We start from the raw sequence: 25,921 nt of genomic DNA, 5'->3' as shown, positions 1-25,921 counted from the left end.
ATTACATTTATAACTTCACCCATTCTAAAACCAAAACAAAATATTTTTAGCAGGGCTTTGCCTTGTCCCTTATTTACATGCAGGGCTTTTCTTCTGCCCTGTCACAGGGAATAAGACTAACTTTCTTGCATCGCAACAGGGGTGTGTCATTGTTTTATGAATGTTTTTTTTTTCTTCTTATATTTGCATAATATTTGCCTTAATTAATTAATAAAGAAAAAAAAATCTATTTCTATTATACAGTGCCTATAGAAAGTCTACACCCCCTTGAACTTGTTTCCCATTTTGTTGTGTCAGTGCTTCAGACTTTCATGCATTTAAATGAGGATTTTTTTCCACTTATCTACACACCATACTCCACACTGTTAAGGGGAAAAATGTTTTTATTGAGAAACAGATTATATATTAAAAATACAAAACTGAAAGATCATAATTTGATAAGTCTCCACCCCCCTGAGTTAATAGTTTTTGGAAGTAACTTTGGCAGCAATCACAGCTGTGAATCTGTTGGGATAGGTCTCTACCAACTTTGCACACCTAGATTTGACAATATTTGACCATTGATCTTTACAAAACTGTCAAGTTATGCCACAAATTTTCGATTGGATTTAGGTCGGGGCTTCGACTGGTCCACGCAAGGATATTTACCTTTTTGTTCCTTAGCCACTCCAGTGTAGATTTGGTTGTGTGCTTTGGGTCGTTGTCATGCTGAAAGGTGAACTTCTGTCCCAGTTTCAGCTTTCTTGCAGAGGGAAGCAGGCTTTCCTCAAGGAGTTTTCTGTATTTTGCTCCATTCATTTTCCCTTCTATCCTGACAAGTGCCCCAGTCCCTAGTGATGAGAAACATCCCCATAACATGATGCTGCCACCACCATGCTTCACAGTAGGGATGGTGTTCTTTGTGTTGGGTTTGTGCCAAACATAATGCTTTGAATTTAGGCCAAAAAATTCCATTTTAGTTTCATCAGAACACACAACTTTTTGCCACATGGCTACAGAAAGAGTTTTTTTGCAAATTGCAAATGGGATTCAAGGTGGGCTTTCTTGAGTAAAATACGGGCCAGATTTGTGAAGTGCTTGGGATATTGTTGTCACATGCACACTTTGACCAGTCTTGGCCATAGAAGTCTGAAGTTCTTGCAAACTCTTGGTAGGCCCTCTGATAAGTTTCCTTCCTGCTCGGTCAACCAGTTTGAAGGGACGGTCTGATCTGAAAAGGGTCTTGGTGCATACACTTTCCACTTCTTAATAATCGTCTTGACCGTGCTCCAAGGGATATTCAACGCCTTTGATATTTTGTTATACCCATCCCCTGATATGTGCCTTTCAACAACTTTGTCCCGGAGTTCTTTTGAAAGCTCCTTGGTGCTCATGGTTGAGTCTTTGCTTTGAAATGCACTACCCAGCAATCACTGCAATTTAACACAGGTGGAAGCCACTTAACTTGATGTGTGATTTTGAAGGCAACTGGTTACAACTGAGCTAATTTAGGATTGCTATTACAAGGGGGGTGGACACTTATCCAACCAAGCTATTTCAGTTTTTATCTTTAATTAATTTTCTACAAATTTCTAGAATATTTTTTTCACTTGGAAGTTGTGGGGTGGGATGTGTAGATGAAAAAAAAAACTATTTTAATGTATTTTCATTCCAGACTATAAGGCAACAAAAATGAACAATTTGAAAGGGGGTGTAGACTTTCTATAGGCACTGTATATGTCTATTTCTATTACAAACGATCTGCATCTGTAGTCTTCCACAAGCAGTCACAAGTTGCTTCAGACTTCATAAGATGCAAGTGGTTAAAAGTGCCGTGACTAACCCGAACAGACACCCATTATCATGCCCCTATCTGTGAAATGAGTCGAAGCAAAGGTTTATCAGAGAACTAACAGCTAACTTCTCTGGGCTGTATGCATTCCATAGTCTATTGTGTGGCAACTCCCATGCTTAAGCTCCCTTACCATTGACTGAAGTGACCACCTCACACAGTACACCTAGTTAGTTAATTTAAAAAAACACAAATATCATAGAATAGTAAGGGAAATGTAAAAAACTGATATTTAAATGACATTTATAACCACTTCAAAAAATCACTTTTGTAGGCTATGTCCTACGGCATGCTATGTGTTTTCTTTCACTTCTGTACCAAATTGCCGTTTTGATGCTTATTGGGAGAAATAGAAAATACAACCACATGCAATGTGATATATTGTATACACACCTGGTGGAGCTTTAAGCTCATCCTCACACCTGGGACAACAACCTTCTGCAGGAGGTCCATGTCTGTAAACACCCACTCATCTCTTGCTGCTATGCGGAAATCTCCTTTGAACAGTGCGTTGAACCCGTACATAAACGATTCCAAGCTGCAAGAAAGCGTGGGGTTTAAAAATGTTTTTAAAATATGCAGCATGTGTCAAACTGACTTCTTATGAAACAACCAATTATAACAAAGTGAGACCTGATCAAGCACACACCCTACAACTACTTAGAAAATATCCTTTGCACAGTGTAATGGGTGCTGAGCTTCAGAAGTGACAAATAGGCTTGAAACGATGAGAGTCTGAAGATCTTAAACTGTTCGGTGATCTTTATTATTACCTTTCCTGTAAAAGCTTTGCTCCTTGATTTTTGCACTTGAAAATAATTTGACCATGCGTATACCACATTTACAATCTGTGATTTATCCTGCCTACTTCTGCTTTAATATGATTTCACTGTGCTTTGCTTTTACCACAGCTATTGTTGAAATGGTTAGAAAGCTTTAAAACTTGTAGTAATTCTGAAAACTAATTAACATTTAGTTAAGGACTGTATTCTGTTTGTTTCAGTATTGAGATCTACTCCTGGTGGTTACATCCACATCAAATGACTACATCCACTACATCCACAGTTTCCTAGGTGATTACTGTCTTTGAAACTGGTAGGATATGTTAGACTTGTTTAGATTTCAAATTGCCAGCAGTCACCTGTGCAATCTGAAAGAATGTCTTTGAATATATAGGCTGTTAAAAAGCAAAAAATTAACAGATGGGCAGGTTTGATAACTTTTACAACTAGAGGTTCCCAGGCCCTTTGGGAATGACATACCTGACACAGATGCATATATCCCATGTTAAGTATTTATGTGCAACATTGACATTAATATATAATATGAAGTACTGTATAACATTAAACATTCATATAGATCCAGTATCATTCTTAAGATTTACCTGTTGGACATGTTATGAGAGGCTGTCCCTAGGGATCTTCTTCCAAGAACACAGAGGGCAAAGCATAAAGTTACTAAAGGAGAGTCCTCGTCGCTGTCCACAGGCTGCAGGATTTAATTAATAGGATTAAATGTGGAAATGCCTCTCTTTTTTTCTTTGAATTTACAGTCCTTTGTTGGCATTAGTTTAACTTCCTGTTTGATCAAATTATAAGCTGTAGTATTTCAATTTAGAAGATGGCCTTCTATAGTGAACTGATCTTCAGCATGTGACACCTGCCAGGGCAACATTGTAGTAATAACCTGTGACAAACCAGTTTCTAGACAACAGACAACATCCTCTCGTGTGCAGATGATGCAGGACAGGTTAACTAAACTGCACATCGCAATTGTTTTTTTTTTTTTTTTTTGTGGAGCAGACGTGTCATACTTAGTCATTTTTACAGGTGGCTATGGTTACCACTCTAGGTTTTACAACACCTTTTCCCTCGCACGGTTATCATGTGTTAAAGCCACTGTTTGGGCGGGACACTTTTTTGTTGTTTTTAAAGCCTGACAATGGCAAAGCTACATGTTTCTATAGAAATATTCCAGTGATGACTAATAATAATGTAAATATTTTAATAAATGCAATAAACATGAGGACATTTCTGACCTTCAAAATACATCTTCTAGCAACCTACACATTTTCTGACCCAAACATCGAATCCATATAAAGTAAAAGTTACGCATCCAAACATACTGATAGATATAATAGCATTGATCAATTGATTGTATTCTTTTGAGTTTCTATAATTTTTTTAAATAGCTGAAATAATTAAAATGTAAACAATAAGGACACCTTAATGAATTCATGTAGTACAAAAACATGTTACGTATAATTATCCCTACATAAAATGGATAATTTTCTCTGATACTTTATGTTTTTATCTTTAAAAGTACACTCAAAAGTAATGGTAAGTCTTGAACTACAAACATACTTGCATTACTGCAGTGACAAACAATGCAGAAAAATAACGTGAAAGGTAATACAGTTACCCTCACAACTTTTTTATACTTTAAAAGTTACAAATACATTTAATTATTATTGTATGCTTGAACTATGTTTTAAGCCTGTCAAGTTAATGTTTACATCTGTTTTCTTGCTTTTGGCACTGACTCCATGCTCCTAAATCCGCTGAAAATAAACGAAGTTGCCAGATTGTTGCAAACGCACTAAATTTGGTAAACAGCCGTTGCATACTGGAAGCACTGGTGGGAGAATCTTTTCATTCTCTCCTTATCGGGGTAATTCAGATTTATTTGCAGATATTCAATTCCTTGTATAAACAGCTGCACCTTCTGTTTAATTTATTGGCTAATGGGTTCCACATAATTTAGCATCTGTTGGTAGAGGCTGTCTCCTTATTTTTTTGATGCTCATGAATTAGTGGTCATGAAAAAGGAGGGACAGCGACACCGGCTCCAGTCATGTGTGATGAGTTTCCCCAGTCCTGACCTCAAAACTCCTTGCCATTCAAGTAGTGGTTTTGTGATGTGGACTGCAGAAGAGGTGGCTAAGGGCAGTGGCCCTGGAACAATTTTTAAAGTGGGGACGCTGAATGCCATTGAACAAAACTAACCCCTGTATATGCTGGAAGCCATACAAAGCCAGGGGTGCTGCCACACCTCCCCCACACCCCTAGTTCTAGCACCCCTGGCTAAGGGCCTGAAAGATAGTGAAGAAGGAATAGACGGATACAGGCTGACTGAATCTGGACTGAATGGCAGAGATACAAAGAAGAAAATGTTCATTAGTCTGAAGAACAGGAGGAAGAGGATTAATTTTGCTAAGTAGCAAACTGTATAAGCAAGATGGGGTCTTTCTGAGATAAGATCTTGTGAAGTGATGAAAGTGGGAATGCTTGTGGAGCACAAATTCGGTCCAAAGGTGGTCAAACTAAATACCAAATACAAATGTATTAAATAGTATAATTAGGTTGAATACTTTTTTGATACTATGTTTACTTTGAATATATATATTTTTTTTTACTCAATGAACACTTCTGGTTAGGGTTCATCCAAGTCCCTAATTGAATGTAGGGACTCACAGCACTGAATCCAAAGCCAAACTGTTACTTTTTGTAATGGCTCTGGAATCAGGAAATCAAAGTATAATAGATGGAAATAATTACCAGATCATTTCATTAGCTTCATAAATCCTGGATGTGGAACTGCCTCTCAATCCCAAAACATTTGGTTGATTGCTAGTCTGTGACTCCTGATTTACTTACCTCATCTTGCTTGCTGGCACAGTACTGGATCCACTCCAAGTACACATTACAAAAACTGGCCCGTGTTATTCCTTGTAGACAGTGGACATAATCCTCATCAATTTTCACACTGAACACAGCTGGGTCTCGCTCGATATAATGCCATTTGGTGTATACTTGCAGTGCCTCTTGAATAGATGTCTCTTTTAACCAGTTTTGAAGTTTAGGAGAGCACAGGAAGTAGTATACAATGCTCTGCAGACAGAAAACAGGGTGGAAGATTGTTTCTGAATGTATTTTTCTTTAAAAGGTATTTCAATGAAAGAGCTATGAAGATAGGTTGAAGGAACTGAATTAATTTAACCTATAACAAAGAATTAAGGAGGGCTTTACTGACATTTTTAAAATCTTTAAATGAATTGATAAAGTAACCCTAACCAATACTTTGAGAACAGCTCAAAACCAGAACGAGGGGACACATTTGGAAATTAAGTAGAGAGAGACAGAGGACAGATGAAAGGAGACACTTTATCACATAGAAAGTGGTGAAGGTATGGACAGGGTTACCTTGTCATTTTCTTGAGGCAAAGTCACTGGGAGAAACAGTAAATAGTGTTTTTACTGAAACTCCTATACAGTATGCACATAAACCATACAACCCATAGCTGAAGACTGAGGCTTTTATATATTATATACATAAACATAAAGTCTGTATCAAATAGTTTCTGAAATATTACTGGAAGTTATAACACATTTTTCTGCACGATACTTCATTTTTAGACAAGTGTTTATTGAACCATGCAATTATGAAGCCTGCATATGAAAAGGTCTCTACAAGGTGTTAGTAATGTGACAGGTGTTTCTTAAATATGACATGTTTAAGTATGGACGGTCAGGTGTCTCAATATATATCCAGATTAAGATACTCTTATTAATTTATGCTGAAGAATGTACATAAACTTTTTTTGAAAATTATGCAAATTGTAAAATGAGTTTTCTAGATATACAGTATGTAAAACTACAAGTGTGATGTCCCTTTGTGGAAGGCAGAAGCCATGCCAGTGTAAACAGCCTAAATCTAAGTTTGGCAGAGATGGGGTTAAATCCATCCCTGCCAACAATCACAGGTGGAATGTGGCCATTCCCTAATTAGATGATTTAGTGCTATTTGGAGAATGGCCACATGTATAGAGAGAATGTGAGCGGAGTGGAGTGGTGACAAAATTCTGCTCCCTATTAAATCCACTTCTATCTGAGTATCTCATAGGGAGCTCAAAGCAACCCATGAACATATACGAGTGAGTCTCAACAGGGCTGACAGACCACCCTGAGTTGGACCACTATCCTTAAGAGTGCAGAAAATATAAACCGTGTTCACAGCGCTGTATTGATCCATAACCATAGAACTGTATAAAAACAATATAGGCTATACAATAACTGCAGACAGATGGACACACTGCTGACATTTCTCACATTTTTATCTGGCACAAATGCAGCTCCATAATCAGGAGACTATATATGTTTCCCTCCATAATGCACTATAAACTGCAACGTCAATTGCACTGCATATAAAAGAAAAAAAAAGCTTTTTTTAAAATGCAATTCTGAAGTCTGCAAAACATAAAAGTGCCTAATTTTGGTTTGATACTGGAAAATCAATGGTTAACATGCACAGGCGTGACGGAAAATACTGTAGTGACTGCATCTGTATTTGTCACCTTCTTTTAAAACAATCTTTTACGCAAAAATCATGGCCGAACATGTATTTAAGAAAAACAAAACCATGCTCAGTTTTTCTCAGTGCTGTGAAAGAGTGGGCCGGAAATGTCCGCTCCGCACTCTGCTCCAGCACCTACCTCACTCGCTCCCTCTCTCCATATAAAATTGGCACTTTAACTGCAGCTTTCTAGCCTCTGAGTGTCCTTTCTGATGTTATCCTGCTACACCCTTGATTTAATAAATATAGAACCAAAGAGAAACAGCATAGGAATATTCAGGGTGCTTCTGTATGCTAACATTTTGCTAAGAAAGAGAAGATTTCAACTGTTTTTTTGTATTGGTATTTGTTGCTGTGACAGGGTTGGCTGAATGCAAGAACTGCTGAGACACAGATAATGCAGGGCCAAAAAGTCACTGCGGCGCTATTTATTTAAACATATATAAAAAATATTTAAACAAAAAACAACACAGAGCAAAATAAAATAATAAACAAAAATCACAAACAAAATATAAATCTAATAAGCAGGTCAGGCTGGGCAGTAGCCTTCACTGATCCTACTTTCAGTTTCCTTCTTACTTTCGTTACTTTTTGCTTTCTCTCTTGCTCCCGTTCCTCCTCTCAAACACTTAACTATTCTCCAACTGGAGCAGGGAAAACTGCAGGGTTTTTATACTGGTGACCACCTCCCGATTAGCAATTATCTGGATGGGGCTTCCCAATCCACGCTGCCAAACAATAACAAAATTCAGCTTTTCGCCTATGGGGTGTCATATGTAAAGAAAAGCGTTAATATTTTAACATGTCTTTTTTTCCAGATTTAGCTTAAATCTTGTATTTTTTCCCCAGATTTATAAAATGTTGTGAATATATATATATATATATATATATATATATATATATATATATATATATATATATATATATATATATATATATATATATTAAATGTGTACATTCAGATATAATTTATAAATCTAGTTACAAGATTTAACATTTAGCTAAATATTTAATTAAATCTTAAATCTCTTACAAGATTTAACATTAAGTGAAATATTTAACTAAATCTGACATCTCTTAACAATATTTAACATTTAGCTAAATATCAGTAGACCCAGGGTTGCAGAAACTTTTGGAGATATAATACGTTATACCTAGAACTACTGCAGCTGATATTTTGACTGTCATAGTAAAAACAGTGGGTTTGGTTTAGTGTTGCTGAACTTGAGAGCTTTGCACTTGTTTTGAATAGATACAGGAGACATTTTCAGATGTGATTTATCGATCAACAGCTGTAAAAATACTTATTTTCTATTTAAAAATACTTATTTTCTAATTATAATGAATAGACCAATACAACACATAACTGCACATGATAACTGGCCAGCTAAATCTGGAGTTTGTATGCATATGAGTGATATAAGTGATTTGATTGGCTCTTGTAATGCTGACATTTCCATATTCCCAGATTAGCATTACAGGAGCTTATCAAATCGCGTGAAAGCACAAAGCGAGTGGAGCTCATTTGCATACAAACTCCAGATTTAGCTGGTCAGTTAAATATTTAGCTAAATGTTAAATCTTTTTTTAGAGACTTAGCTGGTCAGTTAAATATTTAGGTAAATGTTAAATCTTGTTAAGAGATCTATATAGTTAAATATTTAGCTAAATGTTAATAAGATTTAAGATTTAGTTAAATATTTAGCTAAAAGTTAAATCTTGTAACTAGATTTATAAATTATATCTGAACGTACACATTCTGAACGTACAGATTTTATCAAAATCTGGAAAAAAAGACATCTTAAAATATTAACGCTTATTTTTACACAACACCCCCTATTCGCCATCACATATACAAATACATAAATTAAAACAAAACAAAACAGATACAAAATATTACACGCTAAAAACAAAGGGGCAGAGGAGTACCCTGTTCTAAAATAAATAAATACAAAAACAAAACACCACATTTTATGGCAGGGCTTTGCCCTACCCCCTTTTCGTGTCCAGGGGTCCTAGCCCTGTCACAGTAGCCATTACATCTTAGATTCAAATATCACAGCTGGTAGTTCTGTGGACAGGATTCTAAGTAGTTTTAAAAATAAATGGGTCATTTGAGACAAACATCTAATTTGCAAATATATTCTGTTGGGACACAGCAGAAAAAAAACATTTAGAAAAAAGTGGGGGTTGCATTTAAAAAGAAGCATGCTTTAAAATGAAATTGTTAATCGTAAACAAGAATAAAGAGAATAAATACAGTATCAGCTCTACCTTTTTTTGTAATTTCTAAATAACATATTAAGGTTGAACTAGCTGTTGCCAAAAGCTATAAAAATAACTTTCAGAATTCTGCATTTAAATTAAATGTTAATCTCATCATACTCAGTTGTAAATAGGTTTTTTATGCGAGGCCGAGATATTTAGGTGCAAATGTGGAAGTCATGGTAGTGTGGCTCATAGTGCACTGTTTTATAATGCACAGCATTACGAAACAAAACTAGTCAGAATATCAGAATATCTATTTTATCTCATGCAGAAATTTCTTAAAGGATACATTATACAAATACTGAACTCCCAGAATTACTTACAACAAGCCACTACCTCTGGTTGTTATCCTACTGTACCATGTATGTTCCATATCTTATTCAACACAAAAAAAACATGATGCTGTCCCTGTAAATAATTTTGCTCTCAAAAAGCACCACTTGGTGATTCGATGCCAAAATCTTAATAGACCCCTACTGCTAGTCGTTTTAATGATTATACCAATTCTTCCCTCTTGTCTTCTGGGGCTTTAGTATCTGGATGTTTGTTAGAGAGAAAATGCAAATGTGCCAAGACATACTCCTCCCCAGTGATCAAAGATAACATGCTCTAAGTGTATGGCAGGCTCTTCACCACTGGCTCCCGTTTTTCATAGGGTTCATTTTCTTTCCAGATTTTGCTTACACAGCAGCAGCTGTGCAGAAATCAGCAGTTATCGGTAGTCTTACACAGCTGGTGGAGCACATAGGGATCACATTAAATGCTGACAAAGCAAAAAAGAAAAGTCACAAGAACCTACTCATAAAACTATGGTTTTATGCACCTCCTGGAACCATGCCATTGTCTCTGTGTCTCTCATGTCTCTCAGTGGATACCCACACAGTAACAACACCCCTGTTACACTTGTCAGAAGTGGGTTCCGCAGAGTCCTGCCAAGACAAGACCACCCGCTTGTCACAGAGACGGCCGAAGTGGGCGGCGTCAGACCCAGGAAAAGGAATGAACACAAAGACAGATGACGTGAAATGATGATGACGCTTGCTTGCGCCGGTTTATTGTAAATAAAACGTTTAAACACGAAAACAGGAAACAGGACACGACACTGGTAGCCAAAATAAAACAGACAAACAAAAACGGACTAATACTTAACAAAAAACGGTGAGCAGCTAGACACACAAACAAGGTGAGTTTTAAATAAACAAGTATCGTGCTGGTCCCACCAGCATGTAATAGCAATTGAAATATTAAATTCACCTACCCTCTCTCTCCCGTTCTCCACTCACCGAACACCCAACCGCACGTATGTAACAACGTGCATCTATATATACTGTTGTGCTGGGATTCAATTACCAATTAATTATTCACTTGAATCCCAGCACGTGAATTAAAAAGTGCAATTCCCCGTGCTCACATATTACTACATTTTACTTGCACGTGAAGTGCTGTGCAATCCTCGTGCCTAAATACACATATACATTTTTTAAACACTTGTGTTACACAGACCCATTTATATACCGTGTACCAATGTCTATACACCAACATTTAAACACACCACAGGCAACACATAACAGATAATATACACAGGGGCGGGCACTTTGTCACACCGCCAGAGAGAAACATGGAGAGTTATGAGAGCTGGCTTCTGGACCCCAGCACCCCGCTGTGGCTGAGGACGGAGGGGAGAAACCTACTGGGGGCCAGCCACGTGAAGATCCTGGTGTATTTTGTGCGCTTGAAGCCAGATGTCCAGCTCAAAGGGAGCTGCAGGCAGTACCCAGCATTCATAGCCCTTGGAGGCCATGATGGAGGTCGTGGACCGGCTCTATAAGGAGCAGAGGGCGGAGCACTCTAGGTTGGCCTGAGCTGATGTACCATGGTGCTCCTCTTGCCTGTGCTATGGGCATGAGGAGGCCAACTGCCCGGATCAGGACTGGGACAGATACGGACCTAGAATGGGAGGAGCCCGAGGTCCAGAGCAAAGCAGAATTGCTGCTGTCCCAGGAGGAAGAGCTGACGCCGCTGCCGATATTCCTGACGGAGGTTCTCCTGGTGGAGGAGTGGGGGCTCCACCTTCACGAATATTTTTTGTGGGGTAGAAGGGCTAGCAACATTTAACCCTCAGCAGCAACCGTTGGGGCTGCCATCCCAAGTCGGAGAAAGAGGGGCTGCCTGCCCAAGGGCCGAAGAAGGAGCGCCCATCATTGTTGTTGCCAGCCTCCCTCCAGTGCCACTGCTGGAGGACCCCTTGCAAGTGACACCAGCAGTAAGCCAGGGGCTTGCACTATTACTGGGGCTGTCCTCCAGAGAGCAGCTCCAAAAAAGGACTAATGGGACACGGTTTAGGGGGTAGGCCGGTGGTTAAATGGGTGCGCCCATACAGAAGCCCAGTATATAGTGTGGAGCTAGTGTTGGTTCCAGTTGGCATCAGACGGCAGGGTGTGCGAGGGGTTTAGAGCAACATTAATAACACCGTGTAACAATTTTTTTTTTTTTTTGGTTCCTAGGTAGTAAGTGTTATTTCCTAATTGCTTATGCCTCAAAAGTATAGATAATGGCTATTATTCCCCACAAACTTTGCTTTTGTGACCAGGACAGTGATATTTTGAAATTTACCTATTTTCCAGAACATTCCAGATAGATTAGGTGCTGATTAAACTTGGAGTAACTTCTAGAACTTTCTAGAACTTTCCAGTAATATAAATAGTAGTATAAACACAGGGGCCTTAAGCCCACCAGTTCAGTTTAGTTCCAGCTGCCTAAGTGGATACATATCTGCATTTTTCTGAGATGCCATCAAGAGGCTGCAAGCATCCGCCAGATGCATTTTGCTATGTCTGCGGCCAATTTATCAAGACAAGAGAGAAAAAGTACTCTGTGGAAGCATCTGCTAAGATGTGTGAGGCCTACAAGGCATATTTCCGCATGCCTGTCAGGGATCAAGACAAACCCTGGGCACCTCATTTCACCTCCGAGCACTGCAAAAAAACTCTGTAAGGTAAGATGGACAATTGTTGCTCGGAATTTTATGTTATAAAATTTGTTAACATTTTTAAAATTGTAAAAGTTTTTAATTTTAAAATGTTTTACAATTTTCAATGTTCATATATCATATATGCAAAATGTTGCGAGAATCTCTTACACATTAGTCATGGGTGAAATAAATGTATTTTTGTAGGATGGTACAGAGGGGAAAAGAGAGCCATGAAGTTCGCTATCCCAAGAATTTGGCGAGAACCCACTGACCACTCAAGCAACTGCTACTTCTGCATGGTGGACCCTTCCAAACGTCGGACTGGCAAGAATGCACCTGCTATCACGTATCCGGACCTTCCTTCATCCATCGCCCCGGTGCCACACTGCCATGAGCTCCCCATACCCACTTCTCGGGAGAGAGAGCAGCCGTCTTTAGAAGAGAGCAGCAAGTCAGAGAGCGAGGAAGACGTTGTAGATCCAGATGACAATTTCAGAGGTGGAGCTGAGGAGAGAAACCCATACTACCCCAACCAAAATTACCTCAACGACTTGATTAGAGATATTGGTCTCACCAAGTCCAATGCCGAGCTTTTGACGTCTAGGCTCAAGCAGTGGAACTTGTTGGATGAAAGTGTGTATGTCGCAGATCAGAGGAAGCATCACCAACCTTTTTCCAGCTTCTTCACTCGTCAAGATGGGCTCTGCTTCTGCCATAATGTGACCAGTCTGTTTGAGACAATCAGAATCGCCTGTAACCCGAATGAGTGGCGCTTCTTCATTGACAGCTCATCCAGAAGCCTCAAAGCCGTGCTGCTCCATAATTGTAACAAGTACCCGTCTCTTCCCCTGGCTCACTCAGTGCACCTCAAAGAGGATTACAACAGCATCAAGACCTTGCTTGACGCCTTGAAGTATGATGAGTACAGCTGGGAGGTTATAGGAGACTTAAAAATGGTGGCATTCCTGATGGGTCTCCAAGGTGTTTTTACCAAGTTTCCCTGCTATCTTTGCCTTTGGGACAGCAGGGACACCAAGGCGCACTACCACAGGCGGGACTGGACACAGCGAGCCGAGTTCTCTGTGGGGAGGAACAACGTCAAGTGGGAGCCACTGGTGGACCCCCGGAAGGTGCTGATGCCACCACTGCACATCAAATTGGGCCTTATGAAACAATTTGTCAGAGCTCTAGATAAGGAGTCGACAGCCTTCAAGTACCTTCAAGACTTCTTCCCTAAGCTGTCTGAGGCAAAGGTCAAAGCCGGTGTCTTTGTCGGACCACAGATAAAGAAGATCCTGGAGTGCAATGAATTCCCCAAGAAGCTCACTAGTGAAAGTGAAGTGGGAGAAAGCGGCTTGGAACAGCTTTGTCGCAGTGGTTCGGGGCTTCCTGGGCAATCACAAGGCCGAAAACTATGTGGAGCTGGTTGAGACTCTGGTGAAGAACTACGGCACAATGGGTTGTAAGATGTCCCTCAAAGTCCATATCCTTGATGCTCATCTTGATAAATTCAAGGAGAACATGGGAGTATACTCGGAGGAGCAAGGCGAGCGCTTCCACCAGGATATACTGGACTTTGAACGCCGCTACCAAGGACAGTATAACGAGAACATGATGGAAGACTACATTTGGGGGCTGATTCGTGAAAGTGATTTACAGTATAATCGTAAATCCTGAAAAACTACTCACTTCTAAATCTTTTGTAGTCATTTTTGTATTACTTTAATATAAATACATGTTAATTTGGATTCATATGTTGTTTTTCTGACTTTATGTGAATGAAAAGATACAAATTCGTCTGTTTTCTCATTGGAAATAGGTAAATTTAAAAATATCACTGTCCTGGTCACAAAAGCAAAGTTTGTGGGGAATAATAGGCATTTTCTATACTTTTGAGGCATAAGCAATTAGGAAATAACACTTACTACCCAGGAACAAAAATTATGTTACATAGTGTTTGATTGTCAATAAAAAGTGTTTAATTTTGTAAAAACTAGCTTTGATTGTCAATAAAATGTGTTTCATTTTGTAAAAACAAAGTGTGTACTGGATGGCAGGGCTGGAAGGTTAGACCTCCCTGCCTGCCTAATTGAAACTCAGTGTGCAGCAGGTGGCCTGGTGTGAATTGAATAATTGATTATCAATTAACCCTGGTCACCTGCCTTTAAAAAGGGGCTGGAAAGCCAGTCATTTGTTCTTGGTTTGCTCTGTGCTCTGGCGTGATGATTCATGACTGTGTGTATAGCCAGGGATTGGGCACCAAATGCACAACTGAGGACCACAGTGTTTATGGTAGGGATTAATTTATGGAATTTTAATTCCTTCGAAGTTTATTTAGTTTGTGTTAGGGAGAAGGTTCCTGGTGCGGGACATCTCTTTTAGTGTGAGCAGCGCACGGCCCAAGCTTGGCCACCTTTTGTTTCTTAGTTGTTTTTCACACTGTTTTTGTTTTACATTTTTGTAGTTATACACTGTGTGTTTGTATATGTTCTCCCATACTAGGGATACCCTAGTGGCGGCAACCAACCACTGCAACTGCCTGTGACTTAATAAAACCTGGACGCCTGAGCGGCGTTTTCAAATACAAACCCTCTGCCTCTCGCGTCTCTCAGTGGATACCCACATAGTAACAGAACTCCCATGTTACAAACAGACATGTGCCATATTAATTTGTTGAAATATGCATTTATTATTTTGAAATGTTTCCTTTTATCTCCACTGTTTTTTTCTAGATAAAAAGCAGCATACAATGGTTTGCTTTCCACAAATTAAATAAATTGCATGACTCTATTTATAATTGGGAAGGGGATATATCACTGCTACCTAATTTAGTCTTTAACTCAAATCCAAGGTCATGATACACCAAAAAACAATTAAAGTTGCTTGGTTTTACTTCTGTCTGAGGTTAAAAAGAACCAGGAAGCTGTCAACGCTGTGTTACCAACTCTGCCACTTTTAAATACTATTGAACAATTGAAGTGTTTCAGCAGCCAACAACTGCAAGCTATTACAATCTCTATATTGGCAACGCTTCTGTGTGGAATCATATCTTGCTTTAGTACCAGATGCAGGTTTATGAGCTCTAAAATATGATTCTATCATTACCTACAAGAGATTCCCTGCAGAGTCTAAAAAAGAAAACTATTAAATCTGAAACAGTTGAATATATCCCAAAAGCTATTGGCATAAACAGCTCAGCCATGGCTGTGTTACTTACAGGCATCTATAAAGCTTAGAAAGCAGAATTTTCATCTGGTTTGCATCTGATAGGTATGCTGAAATTACAGCTGCTCTGTGCTTTCGTAATCCAAAAATAATTTACAAAACTAATAACACACTGCTCATGGCGAGACTTGTATTCCCTCCCTGACTTTTAGCAGTAAGATAATACTAGTAGAGTACAATACCTTAAGATAGTAGGTGATGAGTAGCTTCCTAAGGTCATACACTTGTAACATAGTAGCTGCATTGTTCTCACTGATGCTGTAGCCTTCCAATAAGTACTTTGTCGTTGTGACCTCCCACCCTAGCCAGCGAAGATTGAAAGCTGCATTGCACGACAAAACATGGGGCAGGTGTCCCGGTTCACAACAGCAACAGTCGTCATCATCCTCCACCCCTTCTGTGATGGCTTCCACTTCTCTTTGTTGACAGTATGTACCTAATGGGAAAGTAGCAATTAAGTGAAAAAGGGCAGTAATCACCAGGATGTGATGATTGGAACAGAAGATGTATATAAACAACAGGAATAATAAATGAGTTAATAGCTTCAAATTTCATTTTCTTAGTATATGATTACTAACCTCTTTGTTTGACAAAATTCTTCTTGAAGTTGCTAAAATATTGTGTTTATTTTTTGACATTTCTGTGTTAAGATGCTTTGACATTAAGTCTGGGGCTCCTTTTTAATTTTATTTGCCTGCCACAGACATATGTAATGTAGGCTAGATCAGCCAAGGTGTCTTTATATTAATAAGGAACAGGACCTTTAATCAATATGAATCTTCACAACCACCAGACTCTAAGATGGCTCAGGTAAAAAGGTACTATTTCATTTTTGTTTTACTGGATATAAGCACAGCAATATAAAGCAAAGGCTATTTTCTCTCTTACTTTGGTTATATTTTAAATGCTAAAAATGACTTTATCCTTCATGCAAAGTGAACTCCTACTGTGACATGCACAGCTGGTATTGCTGCAAGCTTCCTACATAGCCATTTGTTCACTCCCAAGAGGCAGCTACTGTAGCTGTATGTTAAGCAGCTGAAGACAAGTGACTATTGGCTTGATGTTTTAGATTTAATTAATAGGGATTTCTCTATTTTTTTCTAAGTTTGTATTTATATTTAGTCAACAAATTTATAAAACATCAAGTCAATATTCAGAGTTTACACGATCATTAAACCTTTCCAAAAGGAAGGATGAATGGCAGTGTTCTAGGTAACATAGCATATCATTTGACTACTAGGGGTGTGCAGATATTCAGATTTTCCTAGTAATTCCCTAGGTGTTTTCTTTTGTTAGAAGGTATTAACTGAAAATAAATAACCCTATGAATTAAGTGTTAATTTAACAAGGAAAGCTGCCTTTCCCACTATTTACAATGGAATACCATTAAATGGCATTTAAGTTCTGCACTGAGTGACTTAAAAGCCATTTGGAAGTGAGTTTTCCTTTCCCTGGAGTGCTGACATTTTTAGTGCTCTAACAAGGCCGTAAACTGACAATGAAAGTATGGCGCAAACTAGCAAGCACTCAGTTTGTCGCATAAACAAGACCTTTCCTCAGATCTACCTTAAAGGTCACAACCCCATAATTCACTGCTGAGAAGGAAATGAGCAACACAAAATCAAAAATGATAAATGAAAAGTAAGACAGATAATCACAGAATGAGTTTAGTTATTTTATTGATGGCAGGTTCTATATTAAATCACACTGTCAAATTTTTACTTAGTACGCAATAAAGGAGGCTAGGGAATAGTTTGTTTTGTGTTTAACACATTTAATTATTAACTAACAACTTACAATCTCTTAAAGGAAACTACTCTGAAAAACTGAGTATTTGTACATGCCTACGAAATACACCACCAAGTGTTTTATAGCTGGATTAAATACCTACAATACATATGGCATCACAAGATCCATTCCATATCAAAAAAAAAAACAGAGGCTTTCTTTTCCATCTGAAATTACTATAATTATTAAAGACATTGATAAAAACTTCTATCCAAGACTTTTTAAAGGATTTTTTTAGTATTGAAACTTTGGACATTCTACATTGGCACTAAATTCAGTGTTTCCAGACATGTGCATGGGTAGGTGGCTGTCACTAGTTCACTGGGTTTAGTCGGTATGCAGGGGATATAACTAGGTGGAGGGGTTGGGGAGGTAGAAATAAAGTAGCAGTTGCGGTGACAGCAACATTGGAAAACAATTTGACCATATTCTATTCTTTTCTATTTACTAATGTAAAACACATGTTTGAGAATTTAGAGTTTTCAGCTTGTTGATTCGTCCCCCTTTCTGTTGTATAATTATTTTACCCGTTTTAGAATGTCCAATTATGTTCCTTCACCCAAGAAATCCCCATAACATCTCAGGAGAACCGTAGGTGCCCTCTGATCCTAATGCTGAGTCAATAATCTCTTTATATCCAGGAGCTCAACAATGGATGCCCCAGGCATGTCTACCAGGTAGGCCTCTCTGGGATCCTGGCCGGACTCTCAATGGTTTTCGCTCAGCATTTAATAATTAAACAGAGCAGAAAATAAAAGGTTAAACAAAAAATAGCACACGGCACTTGAGGCCAAAATAAACAGAAAAACTAAACGGATTAACACTACACGAAACAGACACTAACAAACAGCGGACGAATAGATAAACACGACGAGCTGCTATGATTTACTATGATCCCATTCTCCACTCAACAAACACACAACCCCGAGTGAGTGAAAACATGCTGCTTTTATGCAGCTGTACCGAGACTCGATTGCTAATCAATCATTCAACTGGAGTCTCGGTACAACTGCACGTGAATTAATAAAAATGCAATTCCCTGTGCTCACATATTATTACATTTTACCTGCACGTGAAGTGCTGTGCAATCCTTGTGCCTAAATACAAATATACATTTTAAACACTCGTGTTACACAGACCCATTTATATCACATGTACCAATGACTATACACCAACATTAACACACTACACGTAACATACAACACAAATAAATAGCCTGGGGTGGGGCACTTTGCCACATGGCAGTAGTTGCATTTTTTAATCATGTGTATATGATAATGCTCAATAATATCAATGTATAATGATGCCTTTAACTCATGCTCTCTTTGCCTATACCCAGCAAACCAGACAAAACTCATAAAGAAAGAAAGCAACATGTTTTTATTTTATTTTAAACACAATTACCTGATATTTTGGGTAATTGTGATGGGATTATGATGGTGTGTGTGGGGGGGTTAAAATTAGGCTCTATAAAAAAATAAACAATGTTTCACTCCTCATTACTTGAAATATTTTTTTTACTAAGCTTTGTGTCTGTAAAAAAATATTTTTCCCTTCCTGCTGGCATTTACTCTTTGTTGCTTGTACATACAGCTGTGACGTAACAACAGACCGATCACTGACTTTTCCGTCATATTCGGTGTGAACAGTGGTCTGTGGTGACGAGCAAGGAGGCGGCATGCGCGCTATGTCTGTTGTGAACGCCCCTTAATTCTCTTAGTTCTCACACCCACAGCCCAATTTGTGCTAAAATACATGTTTTATTTCTGTGGAGGGCACTTTTATTGATATATACACAAAATGGAGACCCCAGAGAAGAGGGATGCATTGGCGATGGACCCCAGCACCCAGTGTCCAAAGGAAAGAAAATCAGGAAGCAGCTGCTTACCGATTCTGCAGGCCCAGCAGTTGACTTTATGGCAGAGCGCAGGGGACCCCAGGGGAAGGGCTCTCCTGGCTGAGTGATTTTCAGTTGCTTTCGCTCAGGGATTTCATTATTGACTGTATCAAGGAATGTTTAAAACTATGTGCTCTGATTTCACTGAGATTTCACTGCTCAAGTCTCGTCTGGCTGAGATGGAGGGCCGGCATTGCTGTTCCAACCTGTGCCTTGTTGGTCAGAAAAATATCCCAAGATGACTCCCTTCCTTGGCCAATAATAATATTATTGAGATCGAATGAGCCCATTGTATCTTGTGCTCAAAGGCCACGCACATTAATCTTTAAACTACTCTGTTACAATGATAGACAAGCAATACTGAAGGCAGACAGGGAGCCAGATACTCAACTCCTGCATGGGCAAAACAAGTGCTTGATCTTCCCTGACTATTCAACTTACACTGCTGAATGCAGAAAGGCTTTTGCTCTGATACAGAAAAGGGGGTGTTTTGGTTTAAATGCTGACAGACATTCCTTAACTTGAGGTTTACTATAAATCTTGCTATCATTATATTTTTCTTTATATAAGTTTATTACTACTGTTATGGGATACCTCCTTGAAAGGTAATTTACAATGGGTCTTTGGATCTCCCATTTTGGTCTGGAACCCACAGAAGCTAAACTTTTCTGGTGTGGAGACAGTACTGTTCAATGTCATCACCCCTAGCTGGATGGTTCTGTAGAAGTAATTATGTTTATTTCTGTTACATGTTGTTATGTGGGGGATCACTATTATAATATTATAAAATGAGCTAAAGTATGTTACACTCTAATTATATTTTATTTGTTTGATATAATTGTCAGGCTGTGTCACCTTCTTTCTTTGCGGTTTTACACTTACACATATTTCTGCTGGAAGCTTGACTTCCCTAATGGCTAACTGTAATGTTATATCCTGGAATGTGTCTGGTTTAAACTCACCTGTTAAAAGAGCCAAGTGCTTTGACCTGCTTCATCGTAAACGTGTTAATGCACTAATACACTAACAAGTGTTGCACTAATTCAGGAGACCCATCTTAAATCTGCTGATGTATACAGACTCCAAAATAGACATTATAAAAGCATTGCTCACTTCTGTGCTTTGACTAAATCAAAGGGGGTACTGATTGTGGTTGATAGGAAGATCAATCTCACTATTAGCAATTATCAGAATGACACTGAAGTCCGTCTATGTACTGGTCACTCACTGTTTTTGACTCTCAGTTTTTTGAGAATATTAAGCTTAACTTGTTGGAATTCCCAGAGTATACAATTGTTCTTGGGGGGGGGGGGGGGGGGGACAGGGGCGACTTTAATTGAATGTTTAATCCAGTGCTTGATACCTCTTCACCAAGCAAAGCCCTGTCTCTCCCTTCTACTTCCAAATGTTTTCAAAATAGCAAAAGAACTAAATGTGTGGGATGCGTGGCATATCAGAAACTCAAATGTTAAAGATTTTACTTTTTTTTTACATAGACACAATGTATACACTTGTATTGACTATATTTATTTCCCCAAATATCGTTCAGCATGTTATCTCAACGGATATACTGCCAATTCTTATATCTGGTCAAGCTCCGGTCTTGTACTCACTTGACTTAGTTCAAGGAACTGTCCGAGCTAAACGCTAGCACTTTAATTATTTTCTGCTTCAGAATGAAGAATTTTTAAAACATCTGGCTAATGGTTTGAGAAACTTTCTAGAAATCGACTCTAATCCTGAAATCAACCTTTATTCATTATGGGAGGTCACTAAATGCTTTATTAGAGGCTGCTGTATCTCATTTGCTTCAAATTTGAAAAAAAAACACGGAATAAACAGATTCTCCAATTAGAAACCCAAATTATGAGCCTGGAAACAGAACAAAAGAGCAATTTTCTGGAAAGTAAGGCAAGGCCACTCTGAAGAGTACATTTAAAAACATTACTAGTACAAGAGCAGACTTCACGGTACACAAGACAAGGTAGCTTTATTATGAACATGCAGAACGACTGAGTAGATTACTTGCACTGAGGTTAAAACAATCTGAACATTTAGCTTCTATCGATGTGTAACAGGGCGAGATCTGTGCTGGCTGTCTGACGCATGCATGATCCTGCAGGAGGAGCTTGGAAGCCCTGGAGCCTGTCAATCATGGCAGTGACATGGAGGTTGGATGAGGGTTGGTGTCTCTCTCTCTCTCTGTCTCTGAGTGGTCGGGAGGCGGACCTTGAGGGGTGATTGATCTATAAAGATAATGCTCTGCTATTCCTCAGGTCTGCCTATCTAGGGAGAATGACAGTAGGAGCTCTGGTCAACAACACAGACCATAATACCCTGCCAGCATCTGGAGCAAGGGGAACAGACAGGCAAGCCAGGCTGAGGAAGACAGCCTGAACAAAAATAAAATTAGAATTGTTAGCGACGGCCTCAAGGGGGGACATAAGTAGTTAGAGGGGAAACCCTGGGTAACCCCACAGTGTATAGAAGTAGAATAGCAGGGCACAGGCTGAAGACCCAAACCGTACGATTAGCAACGATGGGGTGACGTCGCAAAAGCAACAACTTTGTTTTGCTTTCGCCTTTTGCTTGTATTATTATTTTGACGCACCGGTGTGTGTGTGCATTCAGTACCTCCTTTACCTTTGCTGGTATTGGAGTAACCCAGCAGCACAGTGCCACCTTGTGGAGAAATTAATAAAGTACACCCCTGTGGGGTGTTTGAAACTAAACTTTCTGTGTCGTGTCCAATGAATTCCCATACACGATGCAACTGAGGACTGCAGTGGTGTCTTGCTTTCTAAACTGAGCAGATTTTCAAGAATTGTATTCGCAACTTTACACTTCCGAAGATGGTGCAGATCAGGTTAAAATCAGGAATTTCTTAAACCCTCTAGAGTTACTTAGCTTATCTACCAAGAAGGCTGAACTTTTAGAGGCTCCTTTAATATTGCAAGATAAAAAGAATCACATAAGAAAACAATTGCTACCCGTGCTAGTTTTACACCAGCATGACACTTATTTTGTTCTGTGTCTGTTTTGGCCACAGTGCCATTTTATTTTGTAGAAGTATTTTGTTTGTTACAACTGTTTACTTTGAAATAAATCTGCTTGGCAGCACATTCAACCCCATTACTGTGTCCTGCATGTCCTGGTCTGATGTCACCCACAAGCCATTTTGCCACAAACCTAATACACCATGATCAGACAGGTTTCTTGAAAGGTCGACTTGCATCTGACAATATTTGTCCTCTTTTTCATTTTCTAGACCTGGCCCCCCATCAACCACTCTTTTGAGCAGTATTCTCTTTAGATGCTGAGAAAGCATTCCACCGCCTGGAATGGATATACCTATGGGCAGTTCTGGAACACTGTGGCTTCGGCCGTTCATATATTAATCTGATTTGCACTTTATACAACAATCCTACTGCATGTGTGCAGGCAGGTTCAGTTATATCCGCCCAATGTGCGCTAGGACGAGGTACACAACAGGGCTGTCCTTTGTCACTGCAGCAGCCCAAAACTTTAGGTAGTTTGGCTGTGTCTAATTAAAAAATATATATTATTAGGCCTTTCAGCTAAGGGTTTTTAAATCATAGCTGAAATCAAGGGTGACAGCTTTGTGGCAACCAATTGAAGAAGCCTTAATTAAACCGATTAGGCTTCAGGATCTCTTATTTTCTGCCCCTAATAATAGGGCTTTCTATTATTTCAATTATTATAAATTATTTCAAAATAATTTAATATATGGAAGAAAGTTGATTGTATTCTTGGCAACCCTCCAAAAGCCTTTTACCCATCCACCTGGGTCCACAAGAAATATCCATATTTTAAGTGACATTTTGATGACAAATGCCTCTGCATGTTCCAGGAACTTGGGGAGACTTATTCGCTTCCTGGTTTGTCTTACTTCCTGTATCGTAGACTCCGCTCAGCCCTCCGTGCCTATGGGGTACCATGGGATGCTGCATTGCCTTCTCACCCTGTGGTTGATTTACTTTTGTCGACAGTTGCCACAAGAGGTCTAGTCTCCTTTCTTTATGATTATTTTACTTCCTATACAGCTCTCTCCCAGTAACTACTACTTGGGACAGACAATTAGACAGGTTGGGTGACAGTCCTAACTGGTATGGGACAATATTTTTACATCCTCAAAAAGTGTAGCACAGCAGCTGATTCATTTTAAACTTGTAAGGCTATGCAGCACCTTACCAGTGTTTTCAGATGAAGACCCCTTTGTCAGATGCATCCTGTGAGTAGCTGGTACTTATTTACATATGTTTTGGGAGTGCCCAGTTATTGAACGCTTCCGGAAACATGTGGTTACTGTTCTCTCTGAAGTGACTGGTGTAGAGGTGCTGCTCAATCCCTGATTGGTCCTTCTCAGTGATGACTCCCAAATAACTGTTAACCTTCAGGAACAACAACTTTTGCTGGCAGGACTAACAACAGCTAAAAAAATATTTTACAGGGCTGGGTTAGATCGCACTTGACTTTTGCAGACATTCTGCTTATGGAAAGTACTGCCAAACTAAATCATGCCAGTGTAAAGATGGTGACTGCCTGGTCTGCTGCTTTTTTTTTTTTTTATTAAGAATATGTTTTTATAGTTTCTCTTTTTGTGAAAAATGTTTGCTTAATTTGTGTGTGTTTTTTTTATTATTTATTTATTTATTAGACACCCCCCCCCCCCCCCCACACACACACACACACACACACACACACACACACACACACACACTGCTTTCTTGTTGTATTTAATCTTGCTGGGTTTTTGTAGTCACTGAAAAAAAGTAATAAAAATGTGTTCAAACAAAGGAAAAATGTTACCTCTAAACTCGAGCCCCCTTAGTTGGAAGGTGACTAGGCCATTTCCAATCTCTATCAGGTGGACAAAGGCGTTCAAGTAATCTGAAGCCAGGATGAAGCAATCCCCTGAGCTGTAGTTTCCCCAGCGTCCGAGTAACAAGTCCCCACACAACGACTGCTGCAGAGACCTTGTTAGGTATTCATAGAAAATGGAGTTCAGGTTGTTGTCATCGCATCCTGAAGAAATACAAAAAAATATATAGTACTTATAAAACCAGAGTATGTGTACAACTTTATAGACATCCCCCACAAAGGATATAAATAACGTTAAAAAGAGAGTTTGCTTTTGTCCTGTGGTTAGACCTATGTACGTAATGGCATTGAACCCTGTTGTGTGTTTAAAAATATACTTGTGTTCAAAGCCACAAAAAATAAAATAGGAAAGAACACCCTGTCCTTTTAAAGACTGAAAAGGAGCATTAATACATGTTATCCTCTTCATCTGCTGCCTTCGCAACAGACTTCTCATTTCATTCTTCACCCTGTCAACATGTCTGTCTCGATTACTGTTGCAGTGTCACCATCGCTACAATATTACATTTTAGTTTGTCTCTAAAAAAAGAACAGAAAATCATATTCACTCTTCTACAAAGGCATCTCAGTTATTAGCACTGTACCTATTTTCTATGCAGGACTCAATGTCAAAGTAACATTGACAATGATACTATCTACCAGAAAGCCAGCTTCAGAAACAGCCTGAAGAAGCCAAAGCTGCTGTCAGAAAAGCAGACAAGGGCACTGTCCAAAACAGTGTGCCTCTGCCATCAAGGGAATCAATATCAACAAATGCAGAAGTGTAGAGAAAACAGATGGGGCATTTTCCATAAAAACTATTTAAAATGTACAAATACGGGCATCTTTTTAAAAAATCTGGTAGCATGCAGAACTATGTGAATATTGAATAACACATTAAATATGTGTGTTTTTTATTTTTATTTATTTAATTCGAATGTTATGGTTTAACACATGCGCTGGACATTTAAGATGCTATGTGTGTTTTGCGCAGTATGGAATCCAACCAGAAAAAGTACATTGTTTTGAAGTGAATATTTCCAAAAACTAAATTTGATTAAAGTAGAAAGGTGACATTTATATCATGCAGTCAAAAATGACTTTTAGCAGAAGGTTTACATGTTAATGTTTGCAGTCGTCTGTTCATGTTAATCAGCTGCCAGACAGCTTGTTGATGGGCACTCGCTGTATGATATGAACACACTCAATAGGTCTGGAGTAGGGAATCCAATTTCAGACACTTCCCAATCCAAGAGTTAACATTGATTATATATATATATATATATATATATATATATATATATATATATATATATATATATATATATATATATATATATATATATATATATATAAATCCGCAATTCCATTTTTGTAATAATAACAATGTCGTGCTTTTGCTTTTATTAGCCTGATAATTAGTGGCGTACATGCGTAGGCTAATGCAATTACTCAACAAAGGAGTTCTTCAACGAATTTGTCAAAAAACACATAAAGCATTGCAAGTAAAGATAACACAGTCGTGTACGCTCCAGCTCCAGCGCAGTGATTTCACTGTCTAAGTAGGGCGGCACAGCTGCCTGCTAAACTCAATAATACTGTTATTTAAAAACATAAACTTAGACAAAACTAAACTGCAAACACTGAAAATTTAAAATCCAGAAAGCAAACGTACCTAGTAAATACTACACATTTTTAAAAGAAG

The 25,921-nt window shown here is 38.7% G+C and overlaps 1 protein-coding gene across 1 annotated transcript in view; it reads right to left on the bottom strand.

Moving 5' to 3' along the window:
* Positions 1 to 25,921, bottom strand: part of pcnx2 (pecanex 2) — a 149,816-nt gene that overhangs the window by 16,156 nt on the left and 107,739 nt on the right. The window contains exons 25-29 of the mRNA XM_041252858.1: positions 24,166 to 24,381; positions 15,830 to 16,083; positions 5,488 to 5,721; positions 3,216 to 3,319; positions 2,225 to 2,369 (exon numbers count right to left, since the gene is read on the bottom strand). Coding sequence (XP_041108792.1) covers positions 2,225 to 2,369; positions 3,216 to 3,319; positions 5,488 to 5,721; positions 15,830 to 16,083; positions 24,166 to 24,381 — 953 coding nt within the window. The remainder of the gene's footprint in view (positions 1 to 2,224; positions 2,370 to 3,215; positions 3,320 to 5,487; positions 5,722 to 15,829; positions 16,084 to 24,165; positions 24,382 to 25,921) is intronic.

This window comes from Polyodon spathula, chromosome 6, assembly GCF_017654505.1.
Source record: "Polyodon spathula isolate WHYD16114869_AA chromosome 6, ASM1765450v1, whole genome shotgun sequence".
Lineage (NCBI taxonomy): Eukaryota > Metazoa > Chordata > Actinopteri > Acipenseriformes > Polyodontidae > Polyodon > Polyodon spathula.
The sequence above is the reverse complement of the archived record's forward strand: the minus strand, read 5'-3'. Positions and strand labels throughout refer to the sequence as shown.